Source organism: Pseudopipra pipra, chromosome 5 (assembly GCF_036250125.1).
Source record: "Pseudopipra pipra isolate bDixPip1 chromosome 5, bDixPip1.hap1, whole genome shotgun sequence".
In the NCBI taxonomy this organism is placed as follows: domain Eukaryota; kingdom Metazoa; phylum Chordata; class Aves; order Passeriformes; family Pipridae; genus Pseudopipra; species Pseudopipra pipra.
This window is the reverse complement of record NC_087553.1, coordinates 25773106-25791045: the sequence shown is the minus strand read 5'-3', so window position 1 is coordinate 25791045 and position 17940 is coordinate 25773106. Positions and strand designations below refer to the sequence as shown.

At 43.5% G+C, this 17940-nt stretch overlaps 3 protein-coding genes across 7 annotated transcripts in view; 1 reads left to right on the top strand and 2 right to left on the bottom strand.

Annotated features, from left to right (window-relative positions):
- Window positions 1-8142, bottom strand: part of LOC135415119 (coiled-coil domain-containing protein 134-like) — a 51720-nt gene extending 43578 nt beyond the window's left edge. For 2 of the 5 annotated variants that reach the window (XM_064656686.1, XM_064656687.1), the window contains exon 1: window positions 129-363. In XM_064656686.1, coding sequence (XP_064512756.1) covers window positions 129-245 — 117 coding nt within the window. In that variant the 5' untranslated portion in view covers window positions 246-363. Of the gene's footprint in view, window positions 1-128; window positions 364-8134 lie in introns of those variants that run through there. The other 3 variants (XM_064656689.1, XM_064656684.1, XM_064656685.1) reach the window with 3 other exon arrangements.
- SNU13 (small nuclear ribonucleoprotein 13) lies at window positions 321-4144 on the top strand. The gene is made up of 3 exons (XM_064656740.1): window positions 321-410; window positions 1144-1264; window positions 2251-4144. The coding sequence occupies exons 1-3, from the start codon at window positions 408-410 to the stop codon at window positions 2511-2513; spliced, it is 387 nt and encodes a 128-aa protein (XP_064512810.1). The 5' UTR covers window positions 321-407; the 3' UTR covers window positions 2514-4144.
- Window positions 5537-17867, bottom strand: XRCC6 (X-ray repair cross complementing 6). The gene is made up of 12 exons (XM_064656695.1): window positions 17727-17867; window positions 17508-17617; window positions 17269-17407; window positions 15293-15547; window positions 14283-14466; window positions 12794-12980; window positions 11408-11576; window positions 10124-10285; window positions 9079-9208; window positions 8282-8382; window positions 6764-6877; window positions 5537-6022 (listed from the first exon to the last, which is right to left on the bottom strand). Exons 1-12 carry the CDS (start codon window positions 17815-17817, stop codon window positions 5826-5828), a joined length of 1839 nt encoding a protein of 612 aa, XP_064512765.1. The 5' UTR covers window positions 17818-17867; the 3' UTR covers window positions 5537-5825.
- Window positions 17868-17940: the final 73 nt, after the last annotated feature.

The following is a 17940-nucleotide window of genomic DNA, read 5'->3' as shown; positions in this document are numbered from 1 at the left end:
CGGCCGCGCCCCAGCCGCAAGCGCAGCGCAGGAGAGCGGCAGCCCCGGCGGCGGGGCGGGGGCCGCTGAGGGGGCGCTCCGCGGCCCGGCCGCGCAAGGGAAGGGGCGGCGGGGCAGGCGCTGCCCACCGAGGCGCTGCCGTCGCCCAGGGTCTCCACGGCGCAGGCGAGGCAGAGCGGCGGGCGGAGCGGCAGCGCCCAGCGCACCCCGTGGCCACCGCAGGGCACCGCGCCCCCCGCCGCCATCCCAGCTGCCGGGCTGGCCGCCCGGCCCCGCTCCGCCGGGGGTGGGTGGAGGCTCCGCGCCGGGGCCGCCCCGGGCCCGCCTCCCTTCCGGCGGCGGCGGGATCGCTCCCGCCTCTTCCCCCGCAGCGCGCTCGGGCACACAGCAGCGAACGCGCCGCGGCCATGGTGAGTGGCGTCGGGGCCTGGCCTCCGCCTTCGCCTCTTCCTCCTTCTCCTTCTCTTCTCCTTGTCTTTTCCTTCTCCTTGTCCTCCCCCTCCTCCTCCGGGGAGCCCGGGGCGGAGGGTCGCCGCCTCCCCGGCCGCGCGGCGGGCAGCACGTGGAGGCCGGGCGGGGTGCGGCTGGTGGCGGGGGAGGGAACCCGCGGTGCTGGCGGTGCTGGGGGCACCTGGTGACGGGACACTCGGCGTCTGGGTCACCCCCGCGCCGTGCCTGGGGCCGGACTGGCCGCAGTTCTGCCAGCGCCGGCCGCGAACACCGCTTGTGACCTCGCTGCTGTTCCGTCCCACCACTGATGGTCACGTTTAGAAGCTACTTCTGATTTGTGGAAATAAACTTGATACGTGCTCTCCTGGGAGCTTCTTATGTAGTCTTTGTGGTAGCGAACGCCTGAAGACTCCCCTGTGAGTTCACTGTTGCTGGTTTGTAGGGTGTGAATGTGTGAGTAGAGATGCTCTTTACTTGGATGTGAGGGATGTGTTTCTTATTTATCCCCTTTACTTTGATACAGGAACCCTTCTTCTAGAAGTAAAATGCAGTGGAATTTCTGCTATATGTGCAGAGCAGTGATATGACTCCACTAATCAGTATATGTGATGGATATGATGCCTGTGCAATGTTGCTCAGAATAAAGCCCCCTTTGCTCCTGTTGTAATACTTACTACTTCTTTCTTTCTCTAGAGTGAGGCAGAAGTGAATCCCAAAGCTTACCCGCTGGCTGATGCACAGCTCACCAAAACACTGCTGGATCTTGTGCAGCAATCCTGCAACTATAAGCAGCTACGAAAAGGAGCCAATGAAGGTGAGACCTGTGTGTTGCAAAGTGTGCTAGAAGTCATTGCAAGGATTTTGTGAGATGCCGTGGCTAGAGGTTGTCTTTTCTCTGTAGCTGTGAACCACTCATTCTATATTGATCTGGCTATTGCAAGTGTGTGTCTTCCTCCTCCTTCAAGCTTGCTTAAGCAATATTCAGGGACAGAATTAAGTTGTAATCTTTTCAACATTTATATGTGGTTCTGGTAGATTCCCAAGTTGTGTTCCTGGTGCATGTCCTGTATCGTGCATACTTCAGTGGTGTGGCACTGGGATTACCAGATGTCTAGCCACTTCAGAATCATAAAATGATTTGCATTTAAAGGGTACCTCTAGTGCAACCTGCTCAGAGACTGTCTCCCTTCACAGCTGCTTGGGGCTTTGCTTAGTCAAACTTTTAAAAAAACCATAATCCCTAAGAATAGAAACTCAGTATTCTCTTAGGACCCATCTCCCATGGCTTAAACACCTCTCATGGCATGGGGGATATAAAATTACGCTATGCCCTTGGAATTTCACTGAGGCAACAGTCACAATCTGCAACTTGTGCTTCTTCCTGTGTACTCACAAGGACAGTGTGGCTTTGTCTTGTCTGCAGTCCCCCTGAAGTAGAAAACAGCAGCCATGCTGCCCCCACTCCCACCTCAGCCCTCTCTTCTCCAGACTAAACCAACTCAGCTCCCTCAATCTCCCCTCATGGTGGGTTCCAGCCCTGTACCCATCAGGAGCCTTGGGCTGGCCTTGCTCCTTTGTCAGTCTCTCAACTGCACTTGAGGGCAGTGCTGGGCACAGCACCCCAGCAGCCCTGCAAATAACCCCTTCCCTGGCCCTACAGCTGCCACTTTCCTTTGGCTGTCCTCGTGCTACCTTGAGCTCTCCTTCCCACTGATACCAATTTCAGCATCTTCTAAAGTTGTTTTTCATTAGATGTGCTTCCCAGAAGGACTTAGACTGACTCTTCAGTTTCTTTTACAGCCACCAAAACACTGAACAGAGGGATTGCGGAGTTCATTGTGATGGCAGCAGATGCAGAGCCCTTGGAGATCATCCTGCACCTCCCTCTTCTCTGTGAGGACAAGAACGTACCTTATGTGTTTGTGCGGTCCAAGCAAGCCCTGGGCCGGGCGTGTGGCGTTTCCCGGCCTGTCATCGCCTGCTCCATCACCATCAAGGAGGGATCACAGCTAAAGCCTCAGATCCAGTCTGTCCAGCAAGCTATAGAAAGACTGTTGGTCTAAGTGCCCATGAGTTTAAATGTGTGTGGAACAGGAAAGTGGAAATTAGGGGTCATTAATGTTTAGCTTCAGTTGAGATGATAGTTTTGATATCAGTGTTTCAAAATGCCACATTTTTGTTTAATAATGGCTTAATTCTTAGTGATTCTGCCCCATCTCCCCACTTTTCTATTATTCTACTCCAACACATTCATTCTCCTTGTATTACTTCTTGAAAAGTGATCGTATAACTGTATCCTCTTTTATGTTTAAAAGAAAGAAAAAGTCCCCCGCCCCCCTTATTTCCCCGTCTGCCTGCTCAGGGCTTCTTTAACCCACCCATCAGCTTTCTCTGCGTTGAAGTATTTCTGCTAAGCTTCAGCCTCTAACAGGTGTAATTGTGTTTCCGAACAGTTTTGGCTGCTGAGGAAAAGGGCTGTGGGTTCCCCACCTTAAGTGACAGGGCACTGTAGGCCGTGTATAAGGCGGGCAGCAGCTACTGTGTAGCAGCAGATGGAGCCAAGATCGGTACTTATAGCACAGCCCTTGTTCTTGAAACCAGATGCAAGACTTCTCTAAGAGATGTATGGGGAACAGAAATCTTATGGCAGTACACAAGGGGAAATGTTTTATCTCAATTATTTTTAAGTACTGACTTTTTAAGAAAAAAATAAAAATGCTGACAAAGCTAAATATAATTGTCATTCCCTTGGTGAAGCATTTGCAGCTAACTGGAATGTTTCTACTTGTACAGCTAAACTACTCAGAGGTTGCCTAAAGGCTGTTGCAGTGGAGTAATTCATACTCCTTCACTTTTCTTTGCATGGACTGTTATAATTGAGCTTGGGCTTCCTAGAGAAGTTAAATACAAAACCCATGGTAGAGGGCAGCCTGTTGTGTCTGACGAGTACCCTACATCTGGCTGATAATTATAAGAAGTATGTCATGCTTTTTAGCTACTGCACTGTGGTCACCTGACTGAAGATGAACCCTGTAAGTCACAGCCAAGGAAGCAGACAGCAAGTAATTTTTCAAATAAATCAACTTGTGTCTCAAGAAGAGAATGCTAGATCATTTGTTCTGGAAAAGCATGGAGCACCACCAGCATTCTGGATTAGTGGTGGTTTTATTGAACTAGCTTTAGTTAAATGCATATTGTATAATCCACTTACTGCTCTGAACAGAAGTGTCTAAAGCCCTGTGTTGGAATGGGCCATATCAAACCTGGTTCCTATTGCAGGATGCCAAAGCAAAGTAGTGTGGAAACAACAACAGGTAACACCAATCGGTGCAACAGCAGAAGGCAAAAATAAATTTACCTGTAATGTTTCCACAAAGGCACTAATTTCATACCTTTAGTAAGTACATCCCAAGCAGCTGAAATCAGCTCATGAAATACTGAAGACATGGTGTCTGTATGTTTTTGTAAATGGCTGATAACAGTAATCCTTGTGAACTTATTACAAGTATTTTTAGAGTCCTTTCAATTGTATGAGGTTTAGAAAGACTGCTGTTCCCTTCTACTGATGCTGACTGTTGAGCTAGTTGTGTTTAGAACCACAGCTTTGCCAAGGATTTGCCCTATTGTACCAAGACAGCTGATGTAAGACAAAGCACAAAAGGAGCAGAAATAAAGGATTCTTGAGCAAGCAAAACTGTTTCTTTTTCTGCTCTGAAGCCTTCCATCATTATCCCTTTTAAACTTCTGCTTAATGTGATAGCCTGCTGTTAAAAAAAAAAGGCCAGGAAGAAGATCTAATAACCTAGAACAAACATGCCACAATTATCCAAAGCCTGGGACGTGCTGTGCCAGGGGGTTAGCAAGCCAGAAGAGAAATTTATAAGGGTATTTGCGGAATTAAATTCACAGAATTTTGGACAGGATAGTCTCACTATTTCACTGCGTTCAATTCAAGCCTTGCTAAAACAAGCATTTACAGTAGCTTTTTTGCCGAAGGGCAAAATAAAGTGATTGCTTAGACAAATCTTTATTAAAAATAACTACTATAATGCAGGCTGATTGTAATTATAACAGATTACATAGCTTCTGCACTGCAGAGCTCAACATGGGCTAGCTGCTCTCTCCAGGAGCTGAGGAGGTAGGAGTGAGCAGTGTGCTGGCACAGCTAGGATAGTCACAGTGTCAGAAGGGGGGGGGGGGGTCACAGCTGGCTCCAAGACATGTGCCACACTACAGCACCAGCATGACCTTAATATATGATTTAACTCTTCAGTAAGTGGCCCAATAGTTTGTGTGCCAAACACAGGAATCTCTGAACACTAAAAACACTATGCAGACCAAAATGGACACCTCAGGTATCCTGTTTGCATCCTCATAAGGTTAAGAGTTTCACTAAATAATTAGTAGTTTTACAGAGCAAGGGCAGCAACAGTTTATTGGTTTTAGTCATCTTGCACTGCAAAACAGGTGGGGTGTGGCAGAGGTAGAAAACCAAAACATAGCCCCAGTTGCTGTCTCCTCAAGTATGATTAAAAAAGTAAAAATATTGTACCTAACAGCTACTTTCCACAACTATTTTTCTATTTTTAAAGCACAGACTCAAGTACAGAAGCCTGCACAACAGTCTGACTCATACTCACTACAAAAGTGGAAAAGCTCTATGCCATCTCAGTAATTTAACTGGGATAAGTGCTTGCAGCCTTCTAGGGAACACAGTGTTTTTCCTTTTTTAAACCAGCTTCTGCTATTACAATTTAAAAATGGAGGACCTGGCTGTGCAGCTTTGTAAAGTGCTAGCTTTTTGCCCAAAGGATTAGCTACTGTTTCCCAGTAATGACTTTCTTTTCCTTTATGATCTGCTGGTAATCTTTGCAACACCAATTTGATTACTAGTACTGATACTGACCAGCTGTTTTGGAGAGTCAAAGAGTAATACACCACATTTACACCCTCTGTTAGCACACAGACTTGACCTGCTGGCTTGAATTCATGTGATGCCATTAAGACAGATCATTCTGTTTTCTTACGCTGAAGTGAGTTTTGCTGTCTTTATGATTCAAACATGGTACAGTCAGTGTTTCAAAGTAAGAAGTCCAAAATAACTTTTATTGAGAAATGAGGAAGGCACAACTCTCTGTTCATGTACGGTGGGTGACCTGAGTTCACAGGGAATTTAATTCTGCCTTTGGCTACTGTCAACAGAATCCAACTTTGCAGAGAAGTTTCACAACTATGAGTAAAAAGTTTCTCCACTGCTAGATACAGCAACATTTAGTTGCCTTCTCTTTTGTAGCAGGATTAAACAGACACAGCATTCACATAAGATAACCAACATACCAAGCAGACAGAAGTCAACCAGGGCCTTCCATTCCTGCTTAACACTCCTTAAAGTATTCAATTAAAGCATCCATGAGTTCCTGCTTCTTGCCTCCACCCTTCAGCCCCAAAAACCTGCATGCCTCCTTTAGAATAGGTACAGTGAGCTTGCCCAGAGTGCCCTTCTGCACATGACTCTGCAGCTCATCCTTTGAGACTTCTACCTTGGGCCTCTTCTCAGTTTGGTCATCAGAAGCTAGAAAGACAAATTTTAGATCACAAAGATTCTTAAAACTTTCTTCATAGAAAGATATCAACATTTCTTATACATACCACAGTTAATGGCCATTAGCACATGGTACTTTAACAGCTACACATTCACAGGTTTCCATGTTTTGTTTTAAGAAACAGGTGTCACTAGGTAAGTCATGTAGTAAGTATTTCATTGATAGGAGTGATCTTAACTGAAGTGTGAAACTGTATTCTGACGGAAAGATCACCCTCCAAATGAAACTTTTAAGGGATTCTCATGGAGACAGCAGAATGCAATGATTCCACAGGGAACTCAGCTAACTGACACTCCCACTTCATGCAGAATTTCATAGACTCCTAAACTACAAATGTACTTCAGCATTACTCACACATTTAGCCCTAAAGATGCCCACCTTGGACTTGCTGAACTGCCTATGCATAAAAGTCTGCTCCCTCACCAACACAAATTGAAAGTATGAATGATTTTACTACACTATCATAAAGTACAAAGTTACTAAAAGTATATATACATATTTTGCAGTCATTTACCCACATTACTTCCTATACTTCACTCTGCAGTTTCTCATTCCAGTAGTTCTCCAATTGGATACCACAATATCCTCTACTCTCTAAGAATCAACACTGGATATAAATTCACTTTATTGCAGAGATCAGTAAAGAGAATTCTTGCACAATTCTTGTACATACAGACACTATGTTTTGTGTCTGCACCACCATTACTTACCTTGTTTTCGCTTTACAGCCTTCCCTTCAGGATTGTAGTCAGGGGGATAAACCAGCTGCTTAAACTCCTCTACCAGGTTGCCCAGCCTGTGGTTCATCTGTTCATACTTTGGCACTGGCAAAAGATAAAAGATTTGGTCACTCAAACCCAGGAAAGTCTAAACAAGGCCATGACCAGATACAGTTGTGCTTCTGTAATAACTTGTCTGCAAGCGTCTTGCAAGCATGCAAAATGCAAATACCTGTGTTACGATATTCCCAAATGAGAAGTTTACAGCTCTTGGTAATAGGAAGAGTTTGGACAACTGGAGTGCAGTGTCCAGTTCTTGGCTCCCCACTACAAGAGAGGCATAGAGCTCCTGGAGCAGGTCTAGCAGAAGGCAACAAAGATAATGAAGGGACTGGAGCATCTCTCTTATGAGAAAAGGCTGAGAGAGTTGGGCCTGTTAGGCCTCAAGAAGAGATGACTGAGAGGGGACCTTATCAATGTCTGGAAGTATTTGAAGAGAGGGTGTCAAGAGGATGGAGCCAGGCTCTTCTCAGCGGTGTCAAGCAACAGGACAAGAGGCAAGGGGCAAGAATTGATACACAGGAAGTTCCACCTGAACACGAGGAAGAACTTCTTTACTGTGCGAGTGACCATGCACAGGAACAGGTTGTCCAGAGAGGGTGTGGAGTCTCCTCACTTGAGAAATTCAAGAACTGTTTGGACATAATCCTGTGCCATGTGCTCTAGGATGACTCTGCTTGAGTAGGGAGGTTGGACCACATGACCCACTGTGGTCCCTTCCAACCTGACCTATTCTGTGATTATACATATGTAATGGATTCACACACTTCCCTGCAAGATATATATATATATGTGTGTATATATATATATATATATATGTATATATGCAGAACAAAACTTACACGGTAAAAGTGACATAGAAGATCTTCTCCCTGATTACACTGCTACCAGGTCTAGTCTCAGAATTTTAAAATACAACAGGTTACTATCAAAGGTTGCAAGTAGTTTGAGGCAGAACAGCTTGTTTCTGTCATGTATTTCTAAGACAGCTGGCAGAGGGACCTAGATTGTTTGTTAAGACCATTTCAAGAAAACAACATAATTTAAAAAAAAATTCCCCTTCAGGAGCAGATATTCTTACATAATAAACTCTCACAGCCACACGGTGGCACAATGGCCCCCAGCAGAATAATTCTCTTAATTCTGCCCATTTATCAGACTGAAGTATTAATGAGAATCTTGAAGAGAGGAATTTCAGAGAAAACATTTGTCACCACAGAAAAAAGGTGATTCAATTTTCATTTTGGATGGTAAAGTAAGCAATTTTTTCTCTACCTTAAAAGTGACAGCATTAGAAAGTACAGTTTCAGTATTTCAGAATTCTACATCATGGAACCACACATTCTAAAATATTTTTTAAAAGACATTTGGGGTTGTAGTAGCACATATTTGACTTAGAACAAAGTCAACAGTCTCCCACCTCCCTTCGCATCCACCAATAATTCTCACTTGTAAGATCCTCAGCTTGTTCTGGTTCCAGCATATCCAGTGCTAAAGCCTCCAGATTCCTGAAGTGCTGCTGCAAAACCGGGTTCTCAAAGCTGTCAGTCCTGTCAAGAATCCCCCAAAATGTCAATGCATGCTGCCAAGAAGACAGACAAAACACTTAAGATCTACCACCAACTTACTGCAAAATAAAACTGCCCTCTTTCCCACAGAACAATCCATCGCATCAGAACTGCTTTTCCTCTTTTCAATTTACCTGCTGATTCACTATCCTGTCATGAATCAACCACATTAGAATGCTGTGTGAGACTCAGAAAGGTGGATAAGGCAAAAGGAGACAGTGGCATTTAATAAGTTATGGCAGTTTCCACATATCTAGGAAAAACTCTCCCATAAAGTACTTCATAGCATTTATCCTAGCTATAATGAAAAAACGGCCTAGCTATTCTTTCTAAAGTGCTCTAATGGAAACGATCCACGTCTGATCTGCAATAGAGTTTCAGAACCACAACAAAATGTGATACCTCTGCAACAAATGACAACAGCCCAGAGAACAAGAGAAATTCTATAAAGAACTCCAGAACGTGCTACATAAACATTATGGTGCCCGGGTATCCAGACTGATTAAGAATAAAGTTTGGACAAAGCTACTGCAATGAGAAGCAATTTCTCTCAAAATATATCAAAATCTCATCTTCAAATTCAGCACACCACAGCTGAATAATGTGTGCAATAGAGCAAGCAACAGTTGTGCTTTCTTCCCCATACCACTCCCCTCCACAGTATTTATCGCCATGCACCTGTATTTGAACCGGAGTTTTTGAATTATTTCCTTCATTTTGTCCACCTGCTCTTGACTGGCTGGCACATTTTCTGTAAAATCAACATTCCTTTTGTCATCTGCATATGGCAGAAAAATTATGTGGAAACCTATACAGAAGAGAAGGAGTAAGAGAACAGTTATACAGAAGGCCAGCCTCAAAACAATAATTTATGGGAAAGACCAAGATGGTTATTATCTAAGTCTGATGACTCCGAACTAGCTAGCTGTTTTGTTGTAAACAACAGCAATCTATAATACTTCCCAGTACCTACAGCATGACACTCAATCCCAATCTCAATGTATATAACCAACATCACACTAATGGCTTTGTAAAAGAGATTCGAACCAAATGCATAGCTAAGAGTTGGATACTGGTGAGTTGCTTTTTATGTGTTGGATACTGGGGAGTTGCTTTTTGCCCACCTTACGAGATATGAGTTTGAAAAAGACCTGTTTGAAAATTATGTATTGTCCACATGTTATTCTGAAATGCTTCACTTTGTACACAAGCAGATTTATTTCCCTACTTTACATTCTCCCAAAAGATGATTTTCCACTTAAAGAGGTGAGAAAATGCAGAAAAGCAGGAGTCTGCCTTTGCTCCCTAATCATTCCCCACTTGGCTGATGAGGTGTGAGGCTCAATATGCAAGATTATTTATTTAATACTTCAAAATCTATTCAAGGATACAATAAAATTCAAGGAAAGACACTGCCTAGTCACTAAACATAAAAAAAGGCTTTTAATTTTTATGTCAGTTCCTTGAATTTGCTAAAAAGAGGTAGGAGGCAGGGAAAACACTGTAGCCAGGTCATACCTGAGCAAGCACTGATGCAACTGGGGTTTTAAAAATAGATTCAACATCAGATGCTTACAACTACAAAACTCAAGAAAACAGATGTTGGAAAGCGCTTTCCCCAGTTTTAAGGGGAGCGGTGCTAAGATTATTTTCACTCAATACAGGACACTATTATGCTGACTGCATCCAATTGCGTAGGGAAAGGAGGCATCCCTTCCCATACCTGGAGGGGCTATCTGGACTTTCTGCTCATCCACCTCTTCCTCCTGAGGAAGCAGGGCCACAAAGCGAGGAGGAGTGTTCCGGCGAACAGTGTATCTGCACAGCATCATCATCTCCCTCTCCAAGCATTTCATCAACAAGGCATTAAAGAGTGTTGTACTCCCTGCAAAGTAAAGAGCGGATTGGTCAGACTGACAGCTTTCCTCCTCTGTTCAGGAATATAACCCCAGATATTACAGTTTCAAAACCTGGGACTTCTTTGGAATGCCTGCAATACTTCAGAAGTAAAAATCGAATTTTGGAAGGGAGAGCCCTCGAAATGGACAATGTCAGTGTGTCAGTGTGTCTGTCCTGACGGAGCAGAGAGAGCTCCAAAAGAAATGAAATCACCAGCATCTGAGCAATGAAATACAGTGAAATTTGGAAACAGCAATCTACAAAGTCTTTTTCTGTTTCGTGGGATATCAGAGCAGCAACACATCATAGGACCTTTTTGCAGAAGTAACACACTAAGAATTCAGACTTCAGTACTCCTCCTGAGGCACACATTTGCTTTGTATTTTACCAGATATGGTGGTCAGGAAAAGACTGACATATAAGTAATGTGTTTGAGTCAGGAAACTGCAAAGCTGGAGAAGCTAGCAAAAAGGTTCTTCTTTAGTCAGACACTGCAAAGCATCTGGTCATAACTCAGCCCACTTTATCCACTGGTAGGTTGAGAAGCTAGAGATTTTTTCTTCATAGTTGCAGCCTGGGATTTTTAGATAAGTAGACTTATGTATACACATAAAAAGGGGAAAACAAGCAGTCCTAAACATCCTCTCCTTCTCTCTTTACAAGACCATTAAGTGCTATTAATTCAACTATACTTCCTGAGTATCATGTTTCCAGTCTTAGCATATATGGACTTAAAAACAGCAATTATTTTCACCGGTTTGAGGTTTGTTTTTCATTTGTGTTTTTTTAAACCATCTTTGCCTTCTTTTCAGGTACTAGGATCCTCCACTTTAATGAATGACAAAATCAAGTGTTTTGGAACTACATCTTTAGCTGCTTGTCATGATGGATGAAACATGAAGCCAAATTGGCTCTTCTGCTACTGGAGAGAACAACAAATAACTGCAGCTGAGAGAGGCAGTAACAGTTAATTCAGTTCTTCTTAACAATAGCAAGTTTTTAAGTTAGTCAAAGCTTTTACACTCAGTGATCCCCACTCAAACACACAGTGAATCAGCTCATTAGCCTAATGCAAGGTGGTGAATCTTCTCTTACCATCTTTACTTACCCCTCACCAAGGACTCCTCAGGATAGATGAACTGAGAGGGCCTGATGTGGTGGTGCTGTTTTAGCACTGAAAGTGGTTTGAAGCCAATCAGAAACAAACCCGGAGAATCAAACCGTTTTAATTCTTCTGTTTCCTCTTTCTCCAGCACAATCTGTCGGTTTCCGTATGTCTACACCAGGGAAGAGCAGATGATAGTGCTGCCAGTATAAAGAAAACTGGGGGAGAAGGGGACGGGATTGGAAGAGGATGCAAGTGCTGTCTTCCACTACTGAAAAGAGGGTTATAGAACAAGACAGAGTAAACTTGTCATTAGTGCACACCAAAACGGCAAGTCCCAGACTGTGCCCATTATCCCAAGGGAAATTCTATCTGAACATTAGCAAAATGCACTTTACTAAGACAATGGGTAAGCCCTGGTACAGAGAGGCTGTCACATCTCATCTTTGATGTTCTCCAGAGCTGTCCCAAACAAACTCTGAGCAACCTGACCTGGTTTTGTGAGTCTTGCTCTGGGCTGGGTTAGACCTTTTCAGAGGTCCTGCCCAATTCTAAACTTGCTTCAGCAGATGCACATCAGCTGCCTACTCCTGGAAGAAACAGTGACTAAGAAACAACACTTCTAAAGCATTGCTCAAGCATCCAAAATCAAAACCATGTTATAGTCCAGCTGCTGAAGTTAGACATCAGGGCTTAATGCAAAGCTTTCTGTTTATCTCCTGCACTTTATTTCAAGAAACTAACGTCCAGTATAAAAAACCTTAATATTTCATGTTAAGACAAAAACTTTAAGAGCCTTTAGCAAGGAAGGACACAAAAAATGCACTTGTGACAGTATACCTAGCAACTGCATAGCCTGCTTTGAAATAAGGCTGTGCCTGAACGGAATGTGACATTCAATTTACATCAGCCAAACTATCAAGCAGGAAGGCAAAGTAAAGAAAAATGTAACAAAAAACTCCAAAGGTAACATGCCTTTCGTTTGGAAAACCACTCCAACTCCCCCTGTGATTCACACCTCAATGTTTAACAAAACGGACAAAATCTGTTCCTAATGAATCAACAGGTAACAGCAGCAGTGATCACACAGGGTCACATAAGGTCAGGCTCTGACAACCTGGTTCTGCCTCAAAGAAAGAAAATACCCGAGTTCCTGAGTGCACTTTCACCAGCAGCTATGCTTTTCCCCTGACAGTCAGGCCAGAGACACAACCCACTCTTAATCTACAGAGCTCACAATGTGACCAGGCTGTCCCCAGGGGCATACAGATGCAAGTATTTCTGCATCTCATCTTGAAAGTGGAATACAAACAAAAGCAGCAAGAAAATAGGCATCTCCCACACACATCACAGAGACGGGGAAAAACAGGCATATAATCAATACGTTACCTGAGCCCTTTTTGTGTCACTAGGCAGGAGCAAACTGCCTGTTTTTCCATTAAACGTTCGTGTTTTCGTTTTAACTGGTTCATTAGTTTCTCGATAAAGCTTCACTGGATATGGCTTATAAGCTTTTTGAATAAGGTTGTAAACACCAACAGAAAGCGCCAGATCATTGCTCAGATACAGATTTAACCTGTGTAAAAAGCAGATACAGACTTGAGACACTACTGCAAAAGAAAGTCACCTCCACAGATAACTTATTTTCTCTGACTTCCTCCGGTTCTCCTCCCCAAAAATCACAGGTATCCTTGGAAACATACTACCACTTGGGTCATAATCTCACTTGTATAAAAATATTCTTGCAATGTCATCATTTCTGGTCATAAAAATCATCTAAACACAAAAAAATTACCATATTTCTTTTACCTTTTTTTCACTCGGAAGGGCAGCTATGCTCAAGCAGAGCACAGGGTAAGTTCACATTTGGGTACCCCACTTGTGCTTAACGTAACATGAACTCTGAATTCTCACAGCTATTCATGCAAAATGAAGAAGCCCCCAAAAGAACCCCATCAAGACAATATCATGATTCAAGAAAAAATTAAATCAGAAGTCAGAGAAAAATTCAGAAGTAAAGGCTTAAAATTAGAAACATCTTCAAGTTCCGAGAGCAGAAAAGTGAATTACTATGAATGTTACTTTCTCTCTTCCAAAAGGTATCACAGGTACAAGATTCTTCCTCATTCTCAGAAAAGCAAAATAAAGCTGTCAGCAGGAGAAGAATGGCAATGGCAGCAATTCAGTTTGGGATACTTTTTAAATATTTATTAAAAAAATAAACACTAGGCCTTGAAGTTCATTCCCTTACCGTGCTTCCACATAATTCTGCTATGAAATCACTCATTAAAAAAACAACTGTTACGAAGTACGTGGTTACAAAAATACTTTCTATCTGCTTTGTCAAGATCCCTTTAATCCTCTGTAAGTATCTCTAATCTTTCAGTAGGAGATCAGAAATGTCAAGGCTGTATGAATCCACAGTGCCTAGACAGAACAGTCACATATAACTATTTAATAATGGGCAAAAAAACCTACTAGTCACATTCAGATAAATTTTTTAAAGTTAACATTAGCAAAAAAAGCCTCATTTCAATCAGGTTTCACTATAAACTATTTCCCATGTTGCAGATTTTCAGGTAAGTATTTGGCAATGATATAAATTTTTGACAAATGATCATTTCAAGCTCAATACAGGAAATGTCACACAGAGCAAAAAAGGAGACCTAGCTGCACTCTCTGCTCTTCTCATCCACCAAGGACAAATATCCTTGCAAGCTATGGAAGAAACACCAATCTTGAACTAAGGAATTACGACTGAGGAATGTAAGCACTGATGCTGTTAAGGACCAATCATTCCAGAAGAGGAAGGTGAGATGCAGTCTAAAAATGACATCAGGTGCCTCCACTGAATGATGTATCATAACTAGGCACGAACCTCACTAAAGCCCGTTTCTTTGTCTCCTTTGCTCGTACTTTCTTCATGAGATGTTCCAGTTTCTCTGACTCCTTGGGCTGGATCCCAAGGTCCTCATCCTCTGCTACATTTATAATATCCCTGTAGAACAAAGAGATATCGAACCCTCCAGGCTTCTTCAAATGCATCAAGTCCAGGATGATACCTAGAAGCAATGTGAGAGATAAGAGGAGGATCGGAAACTGCTTTTTTTTCTTACATTATCATGTTTCTCAGCACTCCCAGATTTCTTCATCTACCCAAATAATTTAAGCAAGAATGAGCTCCAAATTGTCATCTGCACCAGATGCGAAATTTTCTAGGGAAAAAGGCAAAAGGCATTCTTTAATTTCAGTGAAAATAATGCAGCATAGAAAATCATTCCTCCCTAATTAAGAATCTGGACAGTATTGTGTATGAAACAGCTCTGATGAGCTCTTATAAAACATAATCTTACCTCAAGCATAGAAGTAAGTAATGAGTTCAGAAAATCCCCTTTCCTTTAGTTATAGGGTCTCAGGATTAAGGAAGTCTCAAAGCTACTAGATCCAGGACATCTGCTGAACTCCAAAAACACTGATTATCTCAGCTACATAGTTGAACTAACTAAGCACTTGATGTCTAATCTCTGAGCTCAGGTTGATGTCCTTCAGCTGATTCAAAATGAAGCTATTAAAGTAGTTTTTCTTTTGTGTTAACTTTGTGTTATTATTCCCTTCCTGGAAAATGGTACAACAAAAAGTTTGCTTTTCTTGGCCCTCTCATGTCCCAATTTATGCTATCAATGCAGAAGAAGAGATCCTAGAAAATAAGTGCTAGTTATTGGATTGCAGATCAGATAACAGACTTTCTAATTTTTAAAAAACTTCAGAAAGATTACCCAGTTCTGATGATTTTACATTCTTTTTCCATCACAAAATTGCAATGCAGTTAACATCTGCTGTGAGAATACAACATGTTTTACTGCCTGAAATTAAAGGGAAAATAATGACCTGTGTCTCTCAGATCACCAGCTCTGGTCCTGGCCAGCTTGGCTTTAGCACTGTCATTGGCATGAGGGTCATCCTCGTTGGTGAAGAGCATGATCCTTTTGTGGCTCAGCCTGACTCGGACATCACTGAAGAGATTAGAGCAGGCCCAGAGCGCTTCCCCCAGGGAATAGTCAGCATTGTGGCCAAAGCTCTCACGGAAAAGTGCTCGTCCTTCATCTCCCCTGTATTGGTCCAGCTCTAGAACACGCTTTGCACCTAAGGAGGTAACAGCATTCACATACATTAGAAATACTGAAAGATGTACCATGAGCTCTTCTAAACATGCACCTGGGGTCCCTTGCTGCTGATGTCCAAGTACTGTCCCTGGCACCTCTGTGGCAGTGCCCTTGCAACACCTGGCTGAGAAAACTTCAGCATCACCTCACATTTGCAGTATCACAAAGCACCTACGAGGGCCAAGGGGACACAAACTGCCCTGATACCACTGTGGACTCTTCCTTTTGGGAAGGGAAACAGGCAGGGATTAAAGTATCGCAAACCCTTCACACTGAAAGGACAAGGAAAGGCAGCAATGGCACCAGCTGCGGAGGCACGGCAGACTGCTGCACCACCAGAGAAAGGAGAAGAGCCTGAAATACACCCGGCATCTCCACAGCATGCTGGGAAGGTGGAGCGCTTCTCCTCCTTCCTTGCCTCTCATGTCAGAGAGAATCCACGCACAGGTCAGACACAGCCTATAGGTCACCACAGGGAGCACAGCGACATTTAGGCCTTGTTACAGCTCTGACAATTACTCCGGCCCAACAATGACTCCTTTTCCCACCTGCCTAACAGCACATTCTCTGTCTTCTCCCACTACGCTACAAAGGGAGCTACTGCATTCTGCAGAGCTGCTTCCTTTTCCTTCACTTAAACTCTATAGCACTTTTGAAATCTCATCTGAAAATGTCTTCCCCTCCCTTTACTATTTTATTTTCATCTCCTTAGCTGCCCTTTAATTAATAGCATAAGTGTTCATAATTATGTACTCCATAATAACTAGTATTTCCTCCTTCTCTAGAGCACGCTGCTCTCCAGGGGCAGAAAATATACAATTCTCCTCCTTTTTAACAAGACCCACCTTTCACCTGTGCTGTTTTTATCAGCATGGTGAGGCTACTGCTTCTGAAAGGGGGAAAAGAGCAAGCAGGGAAGGAGGAGGAAAAAGGATGAACAAGAAGCATATGGCAGTTTGCTGCCCCTGTGTCATTAAACCTGCACCCTCTAGTGAAGAAAATTAAACCAAACCTCCTCAGACATAAAGGCTGCTATTAAAAATTGTAGCCAAAATCCCCCCACAAGACTCCACCATCAAAAGACTCCACTAGCATGCAATTCTTTGCACTCCTCCTACTGTCTTTTCCAATTCAGCAATTGGCACTTGTTATCAAGCATATGCGACGTCATTCTAAGAAAATGAAAGAGTGAAATTCAAGAATTGCAGAACTTATGAAAACAAGAGATGGAACACCCCAAACAGGCTAGCATGTTGGACCACCTGTTCTAGCTGACCCTGCTTGAGCAGGAGGGTTGGAAATCCCATCCAATCTCAGCCATTCTGTGATATTCATCATCAGCTGGAATCCATGTGCCTTAGCATGGACATGCACTTTTCTGAAGTGCAGCAGACACATGATGGGCTTTCGTGAGTTCTCTTGAGATCCTCCTAGGTTTAGCAGACAGCAGGTGAACCACCACGTTAAAGTAGAAGACACAGAAAAAAGATCTGAACCAACTACAAGAGAGAAAGCTAAGCTCTCACAAAGTTTCTAAGGTTTCCATAAATTTCTAAATCTATCCCCACTGCCACCAACAGATTTCAGTAACAAGAACTTATTTATCCAATAACTCTGATTTTAAAGAGATCAGTTACTGACAATGCTACTACTACACAAGTTTCCTCACACCATCTTTACACAATCTTCATATCACTTTACCTGGATTGTCCAGCTCCTGAAGAACATAGATGTGCTTGAAATCTGCTGAGTTCTTGTTGTTTTCTGTACCATAGAACACGACACTTAACAGGTCCCTGTCACTACTGATAATTTTGCTGGTATACACATTCCGGATGCACTAAAAAAAAACGCACACAGGGCAAAATATGAAAAAAGTAACTCGTAGTAAAGGGTGCGAAAGTTTTGTCTTTGGCAAGTAGCAGTTCATCGAACCTTACCTGCATGGTCATGTCGAAGGGAGTTTCTGCGTCCCCGTCGGACTCAAACATGGCCTTGGAGGCATCCACCAAGAAGATGAGGCTGTCCCGGCCCCCGAACCTGTAGTCCGCTATAGAGCAGGAGTAAACAGTTTTAGTAGCGACCCCTCCGCCCGCGGACCCCCGCGGGCAGGCACCGGGCCCCGGGCTGCCCTCTGTAAGCGGGTGAGGGGCCCTTACCGACCGCCTCAGCCCCGTCCTCCTGCTGTTGCTCCTCCTCCTCCTCGTCCTCGGGCCCCTCACCCCGGTAGAACGACCCCCACCCCGCCATGGCTCCCGTGGCACGACAGACACAGAGCCCGCAACAGCCGGCCCCGCCCACTCCCAAACAACCGCCACTCACCGGGATACCCCGCCCACCATAGCCACACTGACCAATGGCGAGAGCGGAAAA